The sequence below is a fragment of the Dasypus novemcinctus genome, chromosome 28, assembly GCF_030445035.2.
Source record: "Dasypus novemcinctus isolate mDasNov1 chromosome 28, mDasNov1.1.hap2, whole genome shotgun sequence".
NCBI lineage: Eukaryota > Metazoa > Chordata > Mammalia > Cingulata > Dasypodidae > Dasypus > Dasypus novemcinctus.
In genome coordinates this window covers 17,121,712-17,142,487 of record NC_080700.1, presented here as the reverse complement: position 1 = coordinate 17,142,487, position 20,776 = coordinate 17,121,712, and the positions used below count along the sequence as shown (strand labels likewise).

The 20,776-nt window shown below is 41.1% G+C and overlaps 1 protein-coding gene across 1 annotated transcript; it reads left to right on the top strand.

Annotated features, from left to right (window-relative positions):
• Positions 1-787: 787 nt before the first annotated feature.
• On the top strand, positions 788-20,127 carry LOC101424152 (olfactomedin-4-like). Its single transcript, XM_012525032.3, has 5 exons — positions 788-958; positions 6,073-6,225; positions 10,115-10,327; positions 11,320-11,479; positions 18,043-20,127. The coding sequence occupies exons 1-5, from the start codon at positions 788-790 to the stop codon at positions 18,843-18,845; spliced, it is 1,500 nt and encodes a 499-aa protein (XP_012380486.2). The 3' UTR covers positions 18,846-20,127.
• Positions 20,128-20,776: the final 649 nt, after the last annotated feature.

Here is a 20,776-nt window from a genome sequence, read left to right as displayed (position 1 = left end):
ATCAACCCTAGTTCTCAGTTTGATGAAGATAAACCTTGAGCTCTTGAACACTGGCTAACTCTCAAGCCTGGGGCAATGGAGGTCACACTGAATCTTCTGGAGAGACCCTTCTTGGTGCTGCCTCACTGACCAGGTCTGGAACAGCCTCCTGGCAGCAGGTCATCTGGAGACTAGTCATTTGTTTGGGTTCTTTCTCTCCCTGGATCAAGGTGACAATGGGCACAGAGCATCCTATCTGGATTTCCAGGGGAACAAAACTTGGGATTCTCTCCTTTCAGAGCTGGATTGTTGAGGGAACGTTTTCTAGAAGCAGACACTGCAGGGGAGAATGCAGATGCAACCAGGGCAGTAGGAACTGAAGAGAGAGGCATCAGACACCCAAGGAATGATTCAATTTCTAAATTAGTTCTCTACTTTTGGAAAGCAGCTGTCAGTAAAATAGCAGGAGAAAGACTCCAAGGGACTTTGGGCTTCCAAACTCTCTAATTCACCAAGACTCCTTTGGTCCTATCTCTTTCAAGGAAGGACCAGGTTGGAAACCAGATATTGGGCCTCGGAAAAGCACATAGCAGTTAATATTTGGCAAGAGTATTCAGAATGGGGCTCAGTGGCAGGCAGGTGTGGATGTGACTCAGGTTGCTGGGTGCTCTGACCTTCCCAGAATGGTCATGTGCTCCTTGGTCACTTCCTCTTTCCTCATAAAAGGGCCTTAGAGAAATCCCCACTGGGCACTATAAGAAGCTCCCAAGCTCTGGGCAGAAGTCAGTGGCTCCAGACAAGGGACAAGATGAGGCCAGGCCTTGCCTTCCTACTGGCCCTTCTGTTGTTCCTCAACTGGGTTGCAGGAAATTTGGAGGATTTAGAGAGCATCACAGCCAGCCCCAGCTCTTTCCTGGGCTCTGATTTCAGCTCCACTTCCAGTTCCAGCTTTAGCTCCAGCTCCCTTTTGGGCCCCCAGGTGAGATTTTCTGGGGAAAGTCCCTTACTCTCATCTTTTGGGTCTTTGAATATAATTTCATGGATGACCAGATCAGGGCACTCTAAAGATTTATGATGCCTATTGATTCATGTGCTATGGAAATTAGTTAACATCTGGGTGAAATAATTAAATTGTTAGGAAGAAAGATGACTTTGGGTTCTCCAGCTGAGGTCTTGAGGAAAGAATATGCACTTTAAAGAGGTTCCCCACTTTGGCTGCACATTAGAGTAGGTGGGGGAAATTGTCAAAGCACAGATGCCTGGTCGCAACTCACACAGATTTAAAAATTCAGAGACTTCTAAAAAGCTCTCCCCAGATAATTCTAATATGCGGTGGTGGGGAGAGGGATGAAAATTGTTAGGGAAAGTCCTTCCAGTAGTAGCTGCAGAAAGGTCTGTCAGATTAAGTGTTTTGTTACCCGCTAGGAACCATGCAGGTGGTAACCCAGAGTCCTCCAGAAAGGGAGAACAGATGTGCCAGTCAGAGACCTGGCAGTTCCTCTGTGCCTTGTCTGTTAGTGGAGGTGGGTGACTGTAGAGGGGGAGGAGGTTTTGGTCTTTAGGAAAGTGCTATTATTTGTGGACTTTTTCTGGGTATTAACTCTTCTCAGTCTTTCTTAAAGGGGACCTTTAAGGCCATTTCCAGCTCAAAAAAGCAAACAAAACAAACAAAATGCTCCACTAAAGGACTGGTTCAGCTAAGTTTCATAACTAGAGCCTTGGGGAGTGAGTCCCTCTTTTGGTCTTCTTTAAGAAAAGGGGATAGGCATGGAGGGGGTGAGAGGTTGGGGACAAGAAGCAGTCGCTCACCTGGCCTCTGCCTCCATCTACATCAGCTCTGGGCCTTTCTGCAAGAGCCTGCTCTGCGCAGTCTACCAGATTTTCTGACTAATGGATTTGAAGTGGGGGCTTGAGTCCTTGCTCATTGGCTAGGGGTGGAGGAGCCTCAACTTCCACAAAGCTCCTTCCTCTATGCTTCTTTGCTCTTAACTCATGGGATAGGTAGCTGCTTACCTAATAATGTCTGAATAGAAGGGGAAAGGGCTTTTTTTTTCCTTCTGTTTTTACCATCAGGAATATGTAATCAAATATTAGGAATATATAGAAAATTTGGTGTTGGTTAAACAGTGACAACATCCATTGAGTGTCTAATAAATGCCAGGATGGAAGATTATTTATACGTTACCTTAAGAGGTAGGTAAATTAATGGTCCCATTTTGGAATTGTGGAAATTGAGGCTTAGAATGGTGATGCCTTTGGCTTAAAGTCACTAAGCTCTCAAGTTACATACAGAACTCAAGCTTATCTGCTCATGCTCGTTACCATCTCTGTATTTCTTTCTACAATTCCAGCAAGTAGAGATGGAAATGGCTTATATTAAAGGCTAAAACTTTGGATATCATAAATATTCACATTTTGTAGTAAGAAATCAGATGCATCATTTTACTTCATGGTACTACATGACTTGTACACATGATTAGATTGCTTTTTAATTTTTATTTTTTATAAGTGGAGCTCAAAAATAATAGTTTATTATGAAGAAACTTAACCTCCATCACCAGTCAGAAACCACCATTGGTTAGAATATCAGCTAAAATAATAGAAAATAAAATATAGGTCAAGAAACAGAGAGATCCAAAATACCTACTGGCCTGTAAGGAGATAATATTCATGTGCTGGCTGGGTCCTGAGCCTCAGCAGAGTTGCAACTCCTACTCTCTGGTTCGTTGGACTTATGCAGGCCAGCTAACAAGGAGGTGAAGATGGTCAATCACCACACCAGGAACTGAGAGTGCCTACAACTGCAAGCAGGAGAATTGCATCCATCATCCGTTTGGAATCTAAGTCCTTTCTCAATATACAGGTGGAGTGGACATCACTATCCCAGGACCCACAGAATGGAGGAATAAAATATGGATTATAGAGTGGGGGAAAAAAATAATCAAACATTTTATGGTAGTTCAGATTTTTTTCTATGCGTATTTATACATATGCAGATTTATAAAATTGAATTTACTATATATTATAATCTAATTGTTTTGATAACTATATTGTTGAACGTAATTCCCTGTTTGTATTTCTATGGCATATTTTTAAGTGGCTATCAAATGTATGGATGTTTATTTAAGATCTGATTTATTCTGAGCACTAAGAATAAACAAATGAGTGCAAAAAAGTAGATAAGAACAACAACAAAAAGTAGATAACAAACAACAACAAAAGAGTAGATATGAAATGGTAGTTAAATTGTGCTTAGAGGTTTTAAATTCCTTCCTAGTTTACTTCTATCCCTCTGGTGAGTCAGCATCACAATTACACCTGCCTTTTGATAATGGACTAGGTGTCACTACCACTATAAACCTAATTTTCTGGGACTGACTGTCAGCCTGATGAATCCTTTGGAAAGCTGTGGAAAACACTTTTTTAAGTGTCATTGTGCAAGTTCCAAACATGTCATTTTCTGTACTATGGAAATGTTGAGTGCCATCATTTTACACCCTGAATCTTTGCAGGGGCACTTAGGCTTGGCTGCTAATTAGAGCCAATTGCAACCTTAAAACACAAATGTGAGTCACACCTTCTGCTGTGACACACAGAGCATTCCATATGCATATATGTCAGGATGCACTCTGCAGAGAAGAGGCCCTCATCATCACTGTCCTCATTTCACAGAGGAAGCAAAGGCTAAATCCTTTGCCCCACATGGCAACTGGCATAGTTGGAACCACAAGACAGATTCTGAGTCATGTGCTTTTGTCATCAGGTTAAGGGGTTTGTTAAAAAATTAGGACTCTCCTAATGACAGTGGACCTGATTCATGAGGCAGCGGGTCTTCTGTGCCTCCCTAAGGCCACAGTAAACACCAGTAAATGTTAACTGACCACTTGCTGAGTGCGGGACTCCCGGGGTGTGGCATCTCATTGGGGTGCTGTGTGCCCTCCTCAAGGGGAGATCTCCCACCCTTCCAGAGACCAGGGGGATGAGCACTTGCCTTTATCTCCCATTCTCCCCCTTGGTGGCACTCACAGGGTTTAAGCGTTCACGGCAGAGAGACCCATCACCATTAGCTTCGTTGTCTTTGAATGTGAAGAGCAGAAATATCTCTAAAGGGAGACACTGACCAAATGTATGGGCCATTTTGATGTCAGCTGAACATGCTGGGCTGATGATAAGCAGGATGGAATCTGGGGAGTCCCTGGTGTTGAGATCAAGATGAGCAATAGAAGTTAGAGAAACAGCAGGGCTCATAATTATTTGCCTGCCTTTCAGGTGGACTTCAAGATGAAAAGTTGTTAACTGGTGGTTCCTAGTTGCTTGTCTAGAGTCTACTTGATGATAGCCACTGTTTTCCTTTTTGAGTTGACAGAGCTTTCCAGAGAATTCTAAGAATAGTCCAAGCCTGTTTTGTGCAGCTAATTAACCTCCCTTTGTCAAAATGCAATGGAAGATTTTCTTTTTTACTGAATAGTTATTATAATGAACTATTTTTTTCAAAAGCCCATGGTATGTTGGTCCTTCCTGTAAAAGTCCTGGCATCCTTCAGAGGGTAGGATAAAGCTGGTTCCAAGGGAAACCTACCTGTCTGACAGGTTCCCAGCATATCTTGTCCTGTCTTTATTCATCACTGGCAGAGACCCTTCCCCTGTCCTGTTTACCCTGGAACCTCCCACCCCCATCCCCCATGTTCAGCATAAACCTATGTGTCCTTCCTCCTTCCTCCTCAATTCCTGCAGGTATAGGGGTGTGATGGGAAAAGAAAATTGAGACAAATGTCAAGAATTTATCTGGAATAGAGCATTTGAGTGTAAATATATGTTTATTTTTTCTTTCTGCTCATCTTGAAGAAGCTCAGGTTAAATTAAAAAGCAACTTAATGTCCAAACACCTGAACTGGTCTAGAGTTTGCTGATGGAATAGGGCTTGATTACAGAAACATCTGGTTCTAGCTTGTTCTGGCAGAATGGAGGCCAGCAGGCAGTAAGTTTGGAATATATAAGCTCATTTACAGCCAGCTGACCTCCTGAAATTAGAGATGTGTGGATGGAGTCTCTCTGAACTCTGCAGACCACTGCTCTCTCCTTGGTAGTCTCACAAAAAGACCCTTCAGGTTGATATTCCACAGGGTGAGCTTTGGGCTGGTTCTCAGATGAGATCATTGAAAGGCAGAGCCAGTGACCTGCCGAGTTACTCTGGAAAGCAGTAGTAGTAATTTTTAAAAAAAGTTAAGTGTGCTGGGACCCCTTGAGGAAGTTCAAGGGTCACAAGAAAAAGACAAGATCTTTCAAACCTGTCATTTAAAAATATGCAACAGCATCGAAGTGTGAGCCTGAATAAAGTAAAATTAAATATTTTAAAATGACTCTTCTGCAAGCGGTGTTTACAGTTTTTGCACAAAATCTTCAGACTCATGTATTATTCTGGGTCTAACAAAGGGCTGGTTTGTCTCTTCCCTTTCCAATTTGAGTGATGTTAGTTATACAATCCCTCAGGTGAAATGAGGATATGAATTTGCAATGTGTTGAAACAAGTTCCCCATTTCAGCCGGAGGAATTGGAGTAAGGTGACGGAAAGAAAATTAGTAAGTAGAAAAAGAGGGAAAGTAACATTAACTAAACACCTACTATGTGCAAGGAACTTGGCTCAAGCCTGTAGAGTAAGTTACGTTTATTTTACAGATGAGGAAGCTGAGACTTCAAGGAGTTTTTGTGTCTAGCTAGTGAAAGAGTCATAATTCAAATTTAGGATTCTCATTGCTTTATTTTCCTTTCCTTAGACAGAGACAGTAATAGTTTCCTTTAAGACTACTCAAGAATGGAGAATTTTCCTTTAGGTCAACGCTGCTTACACAGTTGCCTAGTCCAATAGGTGCACATGCTAAATGCCACATGTATGTGCCACCTAAATGCCACACATAGTCACCACTTGTGAAAATGTGGCTGTTTTCACTCATTTCTATAATTTCATTCATTTATGTATTGAACCCTGCTTTCTTGCCTCTAAGCATTCATTCGACAAGTCAATTTCAGTCACTCTGGTTGCCAAAATGATCATTTTCCATATTATTACTGATGTCAGGTTCATTTTTATTTGCAGTCTTTTTCCAATTTCACTGGCTTTGTGGATGACCGTGGAACTTGCCAGTGCTTGGTTTCCCTACCAGAAACCACTTTTCCTGTGGTGAGAGTGGAACAGTTGGAAATCACAGCTCACAATCTCTCCCAGAAGTTTGAGACAGAGCTCTCCAAAGTAAGCATTTTCTCCTTTTTTCTTCAGTGTCATCATAAACACAATTTATGAAATGATTAAGACACTTTCTTTTCAGGATTTTATAAGCAGCTGTTCTTCCTTTGTATCCCAGGCAAAATTTGGGGATCCTCTAGGGGCTTTAGGGTTTTTTTTTTAAAGGACTCCCATTGAGTTCACTGTACAACAGAGAAAATGAAAACAGGGAGAAAATGCAATAGAAATTATTCATAGCACAGATGATACTTCAGTAACCCTAGGTACATACAGTATAAAAGAAGCTTCAGGCTCTGCCCCCAAACCCCAACCCTGCAGTTTTAATTTTGTTTTGTTGTTTTATCAACCTTTTTGACTTTTTGGTCTTTCCTCTAGTTTTGCTATTTTTTCTTTCCTTTCCCCCACCATCTTTAAATTCTATTGTCTCTTCCTTCTTTTTTACCCTTTCTTCCAAGTCATCTTCATTTGCCTTTCCTTTAGTTTATTAATTCTCCCCTGGCTTCAATCCTTTTCCTGGTTCATCCCTTCTAATCATTTTTACCCCTGTCCTTCTTAATTCTTTTCTGTTTTTCTTTTCTGTCTCTTTATGGTATTCTCTTACTTTTGCATGCCCCCTCCTCCTCCTTTCCCTCACCCTTCTCCAAATCTTCTCCCTCTTTTCCTTTCTCTTTCTCCCTCTCTCTCATTTTTTGTTCTTTCCAATTTGCTGTCTCATTTCTCTCCCTCTCTCTTTTTCTCTTTCTTGATCATCCCAGCAGGAATATTGCATTAGTGGCATTTGTGTATGAGCCATACTTGAAGGCTGCCCTGGGAATTGGACTCAATATCCACCTTTATATGCCATTCAGCCTTGGTAAAAACCCTAACTTCAGGCCTCTAATTATTGCTCTCCTCCAGTCAGAGGGAGCTAACTTGATGGTGTCAGAAAGAGTATGAATTGGGCTTCCAGTTTTCACCCCTTCCATTTTCTTACCCAAGTTAAAAATTAATTTGAAAAGCTCCCATTTTCTGGCCAGGTGAAATCCAAGCAAGACTATAATCACATTTTGCATTATTTAATACATCTCCATTAATTTACAAGAAGCTCTGATCTATTGTAAGATGCAGAATAAGTGCTTCTGAGAAATTTCAGCTTAGTCACCTTAATATCCAACATAGTTATCCTTTAAGACAAAAATTATTGTGAGGATGAGACCCTGCTTTTGACTTGAAACGGTTCATAAGTATTCCACGTTTAAATGAGGGTCCAGGAAAATGTATTTGACTACTCTAGGACCCAAGCTGCTTAAGAAATAAAATGTCCTTGAATTAATCAGAAGAAAAGGCGCACGACTAAATTATGTATTCCATCCATTAATATTCATCACTTTATACAAGCATAATCAGTACAGATAGGAAGTTATGCATAAAAATATAACAAATGGAGGAAAAATCCTAGGTAAAGATCTTTTCAGTTAGAGTCATTTGCTTTGAAATAGCAGAAGTAACTGACTTTCATATCTTCCTTGTTGGCAGGGGTGTGAAGGGCAGTTTGAAGCCCCATGCTGCTCTGGGGAGAGGGTGTAGGTTGGCCGGTTTGTCAATATGGCACACCCCACATTCTTATAAGTAGCAAACTATGATTTACACCTTGGTTGTCTGTGAGAATGTGGGAGAGCCACATTTTATTCAGCAGAGATGATGGTTGAATCCCTCTTTTTGTAGAATAGCAGCTGTGATATGCCACTGTAATGTTCCAAGAGAATTGAGGGTGTTTCATTTGTTCCAAGAGCTGGTAAGGCCAAATGCTGACAAGCATATTCATTTCTAAAACTTTCATTTCTGCAGTGCACAGGCATTTTTTTTTTTAAATAGGCAAGGTTTGTGCCTGATTTTCATAGATACTGAAACCAGGCCCCTTAAATCTATGTTTGGACTCCAGAGGAGGACTTACTAAGATATGTATGTATATATATGATACATAAACATAAATACATATCTATGTATTTTTAAAAATTTATACTTTTTCCTGTCTTCCCTCCAAAGTGTCACCAGCCCTATCAGCATCAGAGTGATGGCGCATTTGATGGCAGTGAGCATCAGTTGCCCTAGGAGATACACTTGCAGATGCCAAGGGCTGCATTTTTAACTTTCATTAAACTATTCTTTGCTTGAAGCCCTAACTCTTTAGGTCTGTGGCCTCTCAGTCTGCTCTAATTTGCACAGTTGGGGTATGTGGAATGGCTAGAATGATAGGAATTAGGGCTGCGTTCAGTATTAGATGGGTTAGACGCCAACATCTGGCTCTGAATCCACCCAGGCGCTGGGCATCAGCTTCTTGACATTAGTGCAGTTTGTGGAAAATGTGTTGCTTATGCTCAGATTTTTAATCAAGTTGTAAACCCTGCAACTTTTAATGAGCAGGCCATTTAAATAAAAACCACAGCATTTCTTTTCAAGATCAGATGCAGAAAGAACCACTAACTATGTCTATTGAAATATCCATTTGTAGTTATACTTTAAACTACCAAGGGAATTTTTGAAAATATTTTGAAGTATTGATCAAATATATGCAACAAATGTGTAATTTAAAGGCCTGATTGCACTAATCAGTTCTTGGAATAAATGCAGACACACTTAATGAATTGTGTACTTTACAGCTGCACATGCACTCATATATTGTGTGTAAGTTGGGTCTTTATGTCACTTTGTAAAAGGCAGCGGGACTCAGAATGCATTGAGTGTGGTATCAAAGAAGGAATTCCACTTAGTGCATTTCTCCCTCTTCTAGAAAATACTTAGATTCTGAGCAGTGTTCTAAATCTGCCTTCCTCCCAAGGGCATTTAACAATGTCTGGAGACGTTTTTAGTTGTCACACCCTGTGGGGGTGGGGAGGTGTGCTCCTGGCATCTCAAGGCCAAGAATGTCGCCAACACCCTGGGATGCACAGGGCAGCCCCCCGAAGAAAGAATGATCTAGCCCAAAATATCAATAGTGCTGAGGCTGAGATACCCTGAGATACCCTGGTTTAGAGCAGGTGTAAGGGGAGTGCAAGAAGAGACTCTGACTTAAGCCAGTTTAATTTTGGGTGCTAATGTTCCCCAACATTGCTGGGGATTAAAATGCACTCAGGAGCAATGAATGTGAAGCACAATTATTTTCAGTCTAGGCAAGTGCCAATTCTCCCCCCCCCCCCCCCCCCTGCCCAATGTAGTAGTAATAAGTTCTTTTTTTTCTGGTACTGTGGCCAGGGAATGAGTCTGGTGGGACCTCATATGTGGAAAGCCGGTGCTCAGCCACTGAGCCACATTGGCTCCCCTGAGTTGGTTTCTTTCGTTGTTTGCTTGTTTTTTATTTGTTTGTTTGTTTTTAGGAGGCACCAGGGACTAAACCCAGGACCTTCTATGTGAGAAGCAGGTGCTCAACTGCTTGAGCCGTATCTATTCCCCCAATATGTTCTTTTTTTTAATTCTTTATTTTCTTCTAAATGTTACATTAAAAAAATAAGAGGTCCCCATATACCTCCCACCCCACCCATCCCACCCCTCCCACATCAACAACCTCTTCCATCATTGCAGCACATCCTCTGCACCTGGTGAATACATTCTGGAGCACTGCTGCACCACATGGACAGTGGTTCACGTTGTAGTCCACACTCTTCCCCAGTCCACCCAGTGGGCCACGACAGGACACACAACATCCAGCATCCGTCCCTGCAGCACCACCTAGGACAACTCCAAATCACACCAATAAGTTCTTTTTGATTCGTATTTGGAATAGATTTTTAAAATCTAGTTAAGCATGTTTTGATCCTTTGTTTTACAATAGAAATGACTGCCAGGGTTCAGTTAGTCTTCGAGGGTCCAAGTCTGTTATTAATCTGGGACTAACTTGGGCTTTTTAACTCCCCTGTAGGTGAGGGAGTATGTCCATCTAATCAGTGTGTATGAAAAGAAACTCTTAAACCTCACCGTGCGAGTAGAGATCATGGAGAAAGATACCATTTCTTACACTGAACTAGACTTCGAGCTGATCAAGATAGAAGTGAGGGAGCTGGAGAGGCTGATTGTACAGCTGAAGGAAAGTTCTGTTGGAAGCTCAGAAATTGTTGACCAGCTGGAAGTAGAGGTAAGGAGTGAACTCCCTTCTCAGTAGGTGAATAGTAAATTCTCTTCAGTGACTGTGAGCAAGTGCTGGAACTGGCGGATGAACCTCTCTCTTCCACTTTCTAAATCTGTTCTCAATCACGACCACCCGGCATTCTGCTTTGGCTAGGTGCCTGTCTTTGCTGGTAAGTTAAACACATTGAACATACGGACTGAGGAGCAGGCAATGCCTAGTGGTCAGAATCCTACCCCAGAAGCAAATGGCCTTTAAACTACACTAGAAAGGAGGTGACAAATCTGCACATCCATCCATGGTCAAGCCAAGATCAGGTACCGTCTCTGCTCTGCCTTTATCCTCATGGGACTAGAAAGCTGCAATTTATCTGATTGTAGACTTGCTAGGTCAATTTCCTGCTTTTGAATAGTCATTTCATCCTGATCCCTCTTGGAATCATTCTCCAGAAACTTGCAACCCTCTTTAAAAGTGTTTTTGTTTGTTTTGGAAAATATATTTTGGTGAAGCCTTTTGAGACTTATGGGTAAAGACCATCACTTTGACATTATGGGTGTGGAATTACATCAATGAGAATTTACTAGCACAGTCACGACATGGACTAAATTGAGAATTCTTGTTACGTAGTTTAGAATTTAAGCTTTCTCTGACCTCAGCATTCACTAGAAACTTAATTATAATACAACATGAGTAAACATGAGTTTATAGGGGAAGCTTATTAGAAATGAATTTCATAGATATTGGTGGATGCTTAGAAGAGGCCTGTGCTCTATTAAAGCTGTTAAAATCTTCGCCATTTTCTTCTTGTCAGACACATCTGCCTGAGATCTGGCAGGCATTCATGCTAAACCATAAAATATGTTCTTCCAAAGGAAACCACTCAGAACGATCTCTGGTGTATTCTCTAGTGATGTTTCACTGAAAGACAAATCCAGCCTTGGAATGTTTGTGAAAGAAATTGTACAATAATATAAAGTCACTCTGGATTTTTATTTCCTTAGATAAGGAATATGTCTCTCCTGGTAGAGAAGCTCGAGACACTAGACAAAAACAATGTCCTTGCTATTCGCCGAGAAATCCTGGTGCTAAAGAACAGACTAAAGGAATGTGAGACTTCTAAATCTGAAAGCAGCCCTCCTGCCCTCTCTCCTCCCTCTCCAGGTAAGCAGGCCATATTTTGCCTTCTTGAGCCAGGCCCCAGGTGGGGAAGAGATGTGGGAGTTTTTCAGTTCTGAGTTTAGTCTTAGATTTTTAAAATCTCCTAACCTATCAGTTCTATGTATCATCACATTCTGGGGTTCATGGAGTAAAAGCACAAATGATGAGTTGATTTAAAACAAAGTCCTCAAATTACACATATTCCCTTTGCATCTAATAACAGGAAAAACATCTCTATGGTGATACAGGAGCTATCAGGCAGCCGGGGTTAAAGCTTGTGGAATATTTGTATGATATTTGTGTGATATCTGCTCTCCTGCCAATTGTAAGGGCTGATTGGCCCATTTATCGCTGAGTTTATTCCTTGAACCCATATCCCTTCCTTCTCACTTATGCCCTGGGCCCTCTCTCCCCTTACTCTTTAATTTTTCTTTTATTCTTTCCTTAAATGCACATTGAGCAAAATTGTATTTTGTGTCCTGGGGTTCAGTGGGGATGAAAGGAATGAGCCCATAAATCAAGGCATTCATGGGTGTGTTCTACCATGCCCCCTGCCCTGGGTGACTGGGTGGTGTGTCTCTGCCTCTGATGAATCATTCTCAGATGAAGAACGTTGCAGAGCTGGACACTCTGTAACTGTACCCTTGAATGGAAGTGGTGGAGTAGAGGGGTCAAGAGCATAATCCATGCTGTGTAGCAGTGCTCCAAAATGCGTTCATCAATTGCAGTGAATGTACCACACTAATGAAATAAGTTGTTGATGTGGGAAAAGTGGGGTTATGGGGAGTGGGGCATATGGGAACCTCTTATATTTTTTAATGTAACAATTTGTGTGATCTATGTATCCTTTAAAAATAAATTAAAAATATGTTTTAAAAAAAGACCTGAGCTTCCTAGCTACATGCTCTCTCAGGCAGGGTCCTTAATCTCATTTGTAAAATGGAAGACTAATAGTGCCTGCCTTGCAGAGTTCTTGTGAGAAGTCATGGGACAAACACTTGGAAAGCTCCGATCCTCTGTGATTAGCACTTACACTTTGGCAATTGTTATTATTAATGATGAGCAAGGAAACAAAAACTTTGTAGTAAACAAAAGCCATGCTAGCTCCCTGTGTACAGAAGGACAGCTCTTCAGGTGGGCCTGGGCCAACTTGGCCATAGCCTTCAGCACCGTCCTTTAGAGACACCCTGGAACTGAGAAGCTCTTTGCACATGTCATGAACAGCTCAGCCTGAACAGGGCTGTATCTCTCCATCAGATCACACATCCCAGTTATTTTTATTAATCCCTATTGCTCACAACCTGTTTCCTTTTAGACCATGTGTTTCTAGATCCTTATCAAATGTAGCTGGTTTCTTTGAGGCTTTAATTAGATGCTGCCACTTAATTAAATTATATGCCTCTTGGTGTCTTTCCAGGGACTCTCTCCCTTCCCTCTGCTGTGGAGATGCCTCCACCATATGAGATAGAGAGGAGGTTTAGGTCAAAGGCTGAGTTCTCTCCTCTGTAACTAACTTAGGCCAGATTTTCTCTGGGATCAGGATGTAAACATGAGCTGGATCTAAGAGTTGGTTCCACAGAGCCATGGAGGGCTCCTTGGGAGCAAAGCAATGAGAAAGGCAAGCTGCAACAACAACCCCAGCTGATAACTGAGCAAGTGTTTCTTCTCTTACCTCTGCAAATCTTCCCATGACATAGATTCTTCTGGCACAGATTTCTGTACATCCAGGAAGGAGCTTACAGAGCCATCTAGTTCAGCCCCATCAAGCCACAGAGGAGGGGGTTGAGAGGGCAAGGACACTGCCTTTCCAAGGTTACCTGCACAGTTGGTAACAGAGCAGAGGATGAAATGCAAGGTCCTTCCTGGACCTCTCAGGACTTAGAGCATCAGGCATCAGCTTCCCAAGGATTTTGGCAGGAGACAAGGTACCTAGCTTGGTATCTGGGGAGAAAAGCAAGTGAGTCTACTGGGTTATTTTTGTTAGGTGTTTTTTCTGTTTTTGTTTTTTTTTCCTACTTTCCCCTAGGTCCTCACTCTTAGACTTTGGAGAACCAGCCCAGCCCAGCTGTGTTGTTTAAGCAAATTGCACCCACATTTCCTTTCCCTTTCCCACAACCTTGCCTGTACCTGAATCCCTGCCAACCCACTTGGCTCTCCTCCAGCTCTGTTCATGTTATATTTATGGTGTTTATATTAAACAGACTTCTTGTCATGTTTTTAAATCAATTTCTTTCACTTTTTCCCTTTCTGTTTGGATTGGTTGATAATGCAGAATTGAAAAATTCCAAGGCACCAGAAAGTTGTGTGCCTGTGGAGACTTTAATTAGAGTTACTCTCTACTATGGGACTTTAAAATTTGACCTGTCTGCTTTTTTTCACCTGCAGAGTTGCCCAAAACAGAAGAGTCTGGATGCAATCCTTAGCTATAAAGCCATGCTATGCTCTTCGCCCCTCCCTTGCAGCTGTAGTTTGCTAACCCAGTGGTCAGCTTGAATTTAGGATGAGAGCACATATTTAGGGCTCAACAAAATGTACTATCTATTTTGTTTTTGCTCCTGATGGCATCCTTTCCTGCTTCATTTCATAGAACTTTCTAATTGACAACAATTGACCTATCCATTATTTTTTTTCCTGTAAAACAACTGACTTCAGTCTTTCTCTGATTTGCCCCTGAATCTGAATGTCTGTATGGAGGCAAAATTTGATTGGCATGCTCAGGGGTGGATGACCATTTTGCTTGGAGATTCTAAGCCTCTGTGCTAGCACATAGTAGGTGCTCAGGAAATGGTTGGTGACTGAATGAGGCACAAGGTGACTCGTCAGATCCCAAGTATATGACTCCATATATCCAATAATTCAGATTCAATTTAGTTTTAGTAATTTTATGGTTATGATCAGTTTAATTGTCCAGTTCTCACAAGTCAATAATATTCTCCCCTTGGCTCAAACAAATTTCAGCAACCTACCCAGGTAAGAGTGTGTATTGGCATATCCAAGATTGTCTCCTTTTTATTTATGTCATTTTTGGCTTTAAAGAAAGCCAAGTTAGTATGTTTTAAAATCCCATGATTGTAGCTTGCCAGGATAGTTTCAGAATTCTGTGGCAATATCTAATGGATTGCATGATGAAGAGATTACCAACCAGAGGTACACTGGTGTAGAGGGTTCCCTGCATTATGCTCTGTGGCATGAACACCAGGCAGCCTAAAAAATTCAGATACATAGCATGGCGGAGGACTGGAGTTTTTAAATAAGGGTAAACTTGGTTTAGGAGATTTTAGTCTTTCATTCCTTCTTTCCACAATTTGGTGCCACTGTATGACTGGCCCTGTTCTAGATACTGAAATTACCAGGGTGGGAAAAGAAATTCTGAGAAGCCATTCTCTAGCAGGGGAGTAGTATGTGAACCTCCAGTTGTAATCTGATGTAATTACAATGGTGTCAGTGACCACTTACTGAATTACATTTATATGCCTTCATTCTTCATAAAAGCACCGCAAGTAGGTAATACTATTTTTCTTTTCCCATAAGGAAACAGGTTCAGAGAGGTTAATTAACTTGCTCATGGACAGACAGCTAGTAAGTAAAGGAGACAGGATTTGAACTGCAAACTCTCAGACCCTATAGCTGGTGATATTTCCACTGTATTTGGCTGCTTTCCATACTTGCTGTGATGGAAGGATGCACATGTGATTTCTGGAGTGACAAGAAATTTCCAATAACCTACCAAACCTGGTTAGCACCAAATTATATTTGCTTCCTTGCTTATGAAGCAGCCTAAAGGGTACTTTTGCTCCTAAGGGTTCTGTGCTGCGAGCTCTTCCACCAGAAAATGCAAAGTGATTTGTGGGTTTTTCCCAATTCTTGGATCATGCCTGGGCCATAGGATGTTGGTCAAGTGGCAGGGAAAAGTTGGTATGGGAACTAGGTAAGGAAGGGAATGGAGCATCTCTGAGACCTGGGAAGAGGTGTGAGATAAGGTGTGAGAGGGGGTGGGTGGGATGGCTGTCAGTTTCAGAATTGTTTCCAAGAAGGTTTTCTGCCAAGAGCCAGGAAGGCCTTTTTGCTGGTCTGTCACTGCTGTGGCCCCATCTGTAGTATTGGCAACAGTGCTTTGTTTTCTTCCCTATTCCTACTTCCCTTTGAACATAACCAGGACCCTAAAAATATCCCAAAGGAGATGTAGATTAGAGGAGAATAACTAAAAGGACCAGAGAAGAGGAGAAGAGGTTTAAATTTCATGCAATTTTAATATTTATACTTATTTTTTTTTTCTTTGTCAGTTACAGTTTTAATTCCCTGGCCAATTTGTGAAATGATGAGCTATTTCTTTTTTTAAGTTAATAATAGTAATTTCTAAGAGAAGTTTACTTTGATTCCTTCATATCGAAGGATTTCCACATCTGGGAACAGAATAATTTATCACCTATAATTCCATGATAATACCCAAATAATTTATATGCATCTTAATTTTTCTTTAAATATTTAATTGCTTTTGGTTTGGGATCTTTCCTTTCCAGGAAGACAAGATTCAATTAAGCAACAGTTCCTGTCTTCCAACCTGAAAGAAAAACAGTTACTTTCTTTGATTTCCTCAGAGTGAAATGTAGTTGAATAAATAAATTCTCAGCAAGAAGTTTTTACTAGAAAATCCAGTTTGTAGTATATGAAAACTCAACCCACTTTTTTTTATCATTAAACTGAACATACTGCTTACTTTCTTTTAATAATTTATGCATTGTTTCATAAATAAATGCAAACAAGCATTCATCTGAGAGATTACTTTTAGGAGAAGAAATAATAATTTCTAATTTTATTTATTATTTCTTTAGTGGCGAGCAGTCCTTTGGCTGAGCACACGTTGCTTTTTTAAAATTTATGAAATGGTGCATGCATTATTAAAATAAGTCTGTGACTGTGTTCTGTTTAATGATAGACAAAATTATTTGAGGTTGGGTACAGAGCGGTTTCATTTCTCTACCTGTTGTATGGCTGACTGGCTTTCCGACCAAGTACATATTTATGAGAGCATTTAAGGAGCACGTATTGAATTCTGGGACCAAAACACCTCAGTAGATTGGAGAAATAAAAGCAGGATTTCATGTAGTGTTTTCACCTCCGAGTAGTGCTTGAGTGAGGAGGGCAGAGAGGAGGCATTTAGAAGGAGAATGGGTCTCAGATCTTTCTGTAGTAGTCCAAGGCAGAGACGCAGACAAACTTTGCTGCCTCTTACCCCCAATGTTGCTAATCTCAGGCAATTCTTTGGAGCTCTGCTTTGGGTTCCAGCTTACCTCATGAATTCTCCATGGCTCCCTGATTCTGTCCAAGCACTTAAAAGCCAGACCCATTGATTTAGGTTCTGCTTTTTCCTTCCCTCACACATTTTGCTTCAAGCAGAAGGAGGAGAGAGGCTTGACCTCAAATGTATTTGAAACTGGATTTTCTTTGTTATCCAATAAGCTATCGCACCAGGGTTTTTTGTTTTGTTTTGTTTTGGTTTGGTTTTTGGTTTTTGAGGTTGTTTATTCAGCTCTCAGAAAATGTGCATTTAACAATTTGGGTGGTTATTATAAAAATACTGGAGGAATGTTATATTATTTTTTGTAGCTCAGAAGTGATTTGGATTGGCAGGCATTTTGAAGGGAAGGCTGTATGTCTAGCCATTTATCCAAGTGTTACAGAGATGGTAGATTCAATGGGCCAGGGAATCTGGACCGATTTGACTGTATACGTTGTGGCAATGAGCTGATAGAATGAGAAAGATGAAATAGTTGCCTGCCATCCTATGGCACAGTCAGATATGGGTTACCAGCAGTAAGACCCACCTTATCCTTGCAGCGATGAGCTAAGCAATGGCCCATGCCTCGGGCATAGAGCAGGTGATATTGCCTCTCAAGGCTGAAATCCCACCACTCTAAGACAATCTTTTGGAGACTTAGAAAGCATCCACATCCTTAAAATACTACATTTAAGGCATCCTCTGTGAGAGTAGCTTGGAGCAAAACTGATGAATATGGACTTAGAGTTCCAGGCAAGGGCAGAAGGTGGGGTAGGGGTGGGGGGCTGAAGACTTGCCCTGGCAAATCTTCTCCTTCATCACAATTTTCTCTTGGGGCAGGTCCTAGGAAATAGTACCTCCTGGCTTTACAGAAATAGGGTAGGGTTCTGGGATGATCTTGCTGTCTTGATTTCTCTAAAAGAATAAGATCATATTTGCAAAATGCTTTCTGATAGGAAAAAAAAAATTAAATTCACTAAGTCTCCCTTTCCTTGTCCTGGGCTCTCAAATCTTTTGAATATGGTTCTTGGCAGCTTCATTATCCCCACTTTCCACATTGGAAGTCTATCCATGAAAACAGCAGATAATTCTCTCTAAAACCCATAGCAGATTTGCACTGAGGCTGAAACCAAGAGGAGGTTTATGTACTTTTCCATCAGGACCACATTGTCATTGAATCTTGACAGGAAAAATATTTATGGATTCCTTTGGCTCTTTGGACCTTCAAGTGTTTGTATCTTGTCCTTCCTTTTCTTTAAAAATACCTTTTGTTTTTTCTTTCCTGTAGGGACCTGTAGTCATGGTGGCGTGGTGAACATCAGCAAGCCATCTGTGGTACAGCTCAACTGGAGAGGTTTTGACTATAAGTACGGTGCCTGGGGTCGGGACTACTCTCCCCAGAATCCAGATAAAGGACAGTACTGGGTGGCCCCTTTGAACACAGATGGGAGGTATTTGGAATATTACAGACTTTATAATACACTGGATGATTTGTTATTGTACGTTAATTACCGTGAGTATCAGTTCAAGTATGGCCAGGGCAGTGGCACAGTAGTTTACAACAACAGCATGTATGTCAACTTGCACAGCTCCCGGAACATGGCCAGAGTCAACCTGACCACCAACACGGTGATTGTGAGTCGGGCTCTCCCAGATGCTGCCTATAACAACCGTTTTTCATATGCTAATGTTGGTTGGCAAGATATCGACTTTGCTGTGGATGAGCTTGGGCTGTGGGTGGTTTATTCAACTGAAGCCAGCACTGGCAACATGGTGATTAGCAAACTCAATGACACCACCCTTGAGGTGCTAAACACTTGGCAGACCAAGCAGTATAAACCATCTGTTTCTAATTCCTTCATGGTATGTGGGGTTCTGTATGCCACCCGGACACTGAACACCAGAACAGAAGAGATTTTCTACTACTATGACACGAGCACAGGGAAAGAGGGCCGCCTACACATTACAATGCATAAGATGCAAGAGAACGTGCAGAGCATTAACTATCACCCTTTTGAGCAAAAACTTTTTGTATATAATGATGGTTACCTTCTGAATTATGATCTTGTCTTCCTACAGAAACCCCAGTAAACTTTTGAGGTATTAGAGTGAGAGAAAAATAAAATGCTTATTGACAAATGGTCTTTGCCACTTAGTTATCTGCAGGGGGATCTAGAAGGGTGTTTGTTTAGTAATCATACTTGGGAGCACATTTGTACCACAATAGAGTTTTAGGATATTTGCCCTGAGTTATTGAGTTCTTTTGGAAGTCAGATGCTTCCTGAGATGTATTTTTCCAACTGAAATAAGGTCCTTCCAGGGTGGGATTGTCAGAGGTCTAGGGGCATTATGGGTTTAATAAAGCCTACAGTGAGATGACAGCTGGAAATTAAGCAATTGGAGAGTCCTCGGCATGGCTTCATGGGATCCTTTGTTCATGAGAGAGGGCTCAATGATGGGTCTCCTCCATGTGGCCCTGCAGTACTACTTCCATACCCAAAAAGGAACCTGGGGCTTAATTGGCAGATTAATATCCGAAACTCCTTAAGTGACCACATACTCAACCTTTCTCACTAGTACCTGGAACCACATTTTGTACATAGCAGATACATAGATTCAATGTGTTTATATCATATCTGAAAGATGCTCTGACTTTTCTGGAGACAGGCCCTTGATTACATTAAATTGTACACTGTAAATCCATCCCAGATGGATCTGCAGATGAGGCACTTCTCTGCCCCCCCCCCCTCCATTGTCCATCTACATAAAAGTCAGTAGAACCCTCCTACCTCATAACTTGATGACAAAGGCAGCTTGGAAGATTAGAACCAGACTTCCCAACCTATTTCCCCACTACCTCCTTATGCCCTGCTTTTTTCCCAATTAGCCAGTTTTCTATGGAGCATGATATAAGATAAGCAAAATTAGTTTTCTTCTGTTTCATCATGAATTTTTATTTTCATAACTCTAAGGCTATAAGAAAATCAGATGGCAGTGATAAGATGGTATCATTTCTGATTATATAATAAAGCTATTGGGATGTATAAGAGACTTGCATTAAGCCCTAGCAGTTATTTCATGGGAATTTTTAAAAGTTGTAATTGTTATTTTCCTTTGAGCCTGGAGCTTCTAAGAAAATGAAAATGTACATTTTTTCCCTTTCTGAGAAGAGATGTAGCAAAGCTGTTGAGAGTATCAGTCCTCCAATAGTTGAAGACCTTGCAGGTGTTTGGGCTTCTGTGATTTTGGATGGTTTTGCCATCTGGCTTTGTGTGCCTTTGACCTTCATGTGTCCTCGTCTGTAAAGTGGGTTCCTTAAATATTGTATCCCCTCACATTTTAATAAAATTATTTAAATGTGCTTTGAATAAAATACCATCTTTTGTTTTATTTACTTAAAAAAAAAAGAAGGAAAAACAACAGGATAGTTTTCAGCCTTGCTGTGAAGTAGACACAATGGTGACCTCCCAAAAAACCAAGGCCCTGGGGATCACACCCTGAATGGCAGATAAAATCCACCACTTAATGGAGTCAAAGTCAGAGCAGACTCTTTCATTTCATTTCCCTTTAATATCCATTCTTTCTGGTAGCTTTGTTATACAGGACTGCCCTATTTTCTTGTGGGATATGACCTTGTATACTTTTTGATTTGCATGACTAATCTGATTACTTCCAATATTAGACTTTACTTGTGTGACTTATGTTCCTTTCCTAACTGAGCTGTTTGCATAGGTCAGAAGCCTCTGGATCTTTACCTGACAGGAGGTTTTGGAGACTAACTGATCTTATCACAGAGAATACCTTCACCAAAGAGGATGTGTAGGAGGATGGGTAACTTATAGCTGGATGGACAGATAGACTCGGCTAATGTAGTTAGTCTTAGTGAAATGCTCATTTTTAATCCAGCCCAAGCTTTTTGAGGAGGGTGTTAGTAACAACATTTAGAAATTTTGGCAGTTTCTTTTTCTCTATCTTTTCAGGGCTGAGCCTCAAGACAGCTATGGTTTTCAAAGTACAATGAG

Excerpts from the sequence above, each read along its gene's own strand:
- LOC101424152 (XM_012525032.3), top strand. The coding sequence starts at position 788 with ATGAGGCCAGGCCTTGCCTTCCTACTGGCCCTTCTGTTGTTCCTCAAC. Across the intron at positions 959-6,072 it reads GCTCCCTTTTGGGCCCCCAG|TCTTTTTCCAATTTCACTGG; the intron begins GTGAGATTTTCT and ends TTTTATTTGCAG. Across the intron at positions 11,480-18,042 it reads CCTCTCTCCTCCCTCTCCAG|GGACCTGTAGTCATGGTGGC; the intron begins GTAAGCAGGCCA and ends TCTTTCCTGTAG.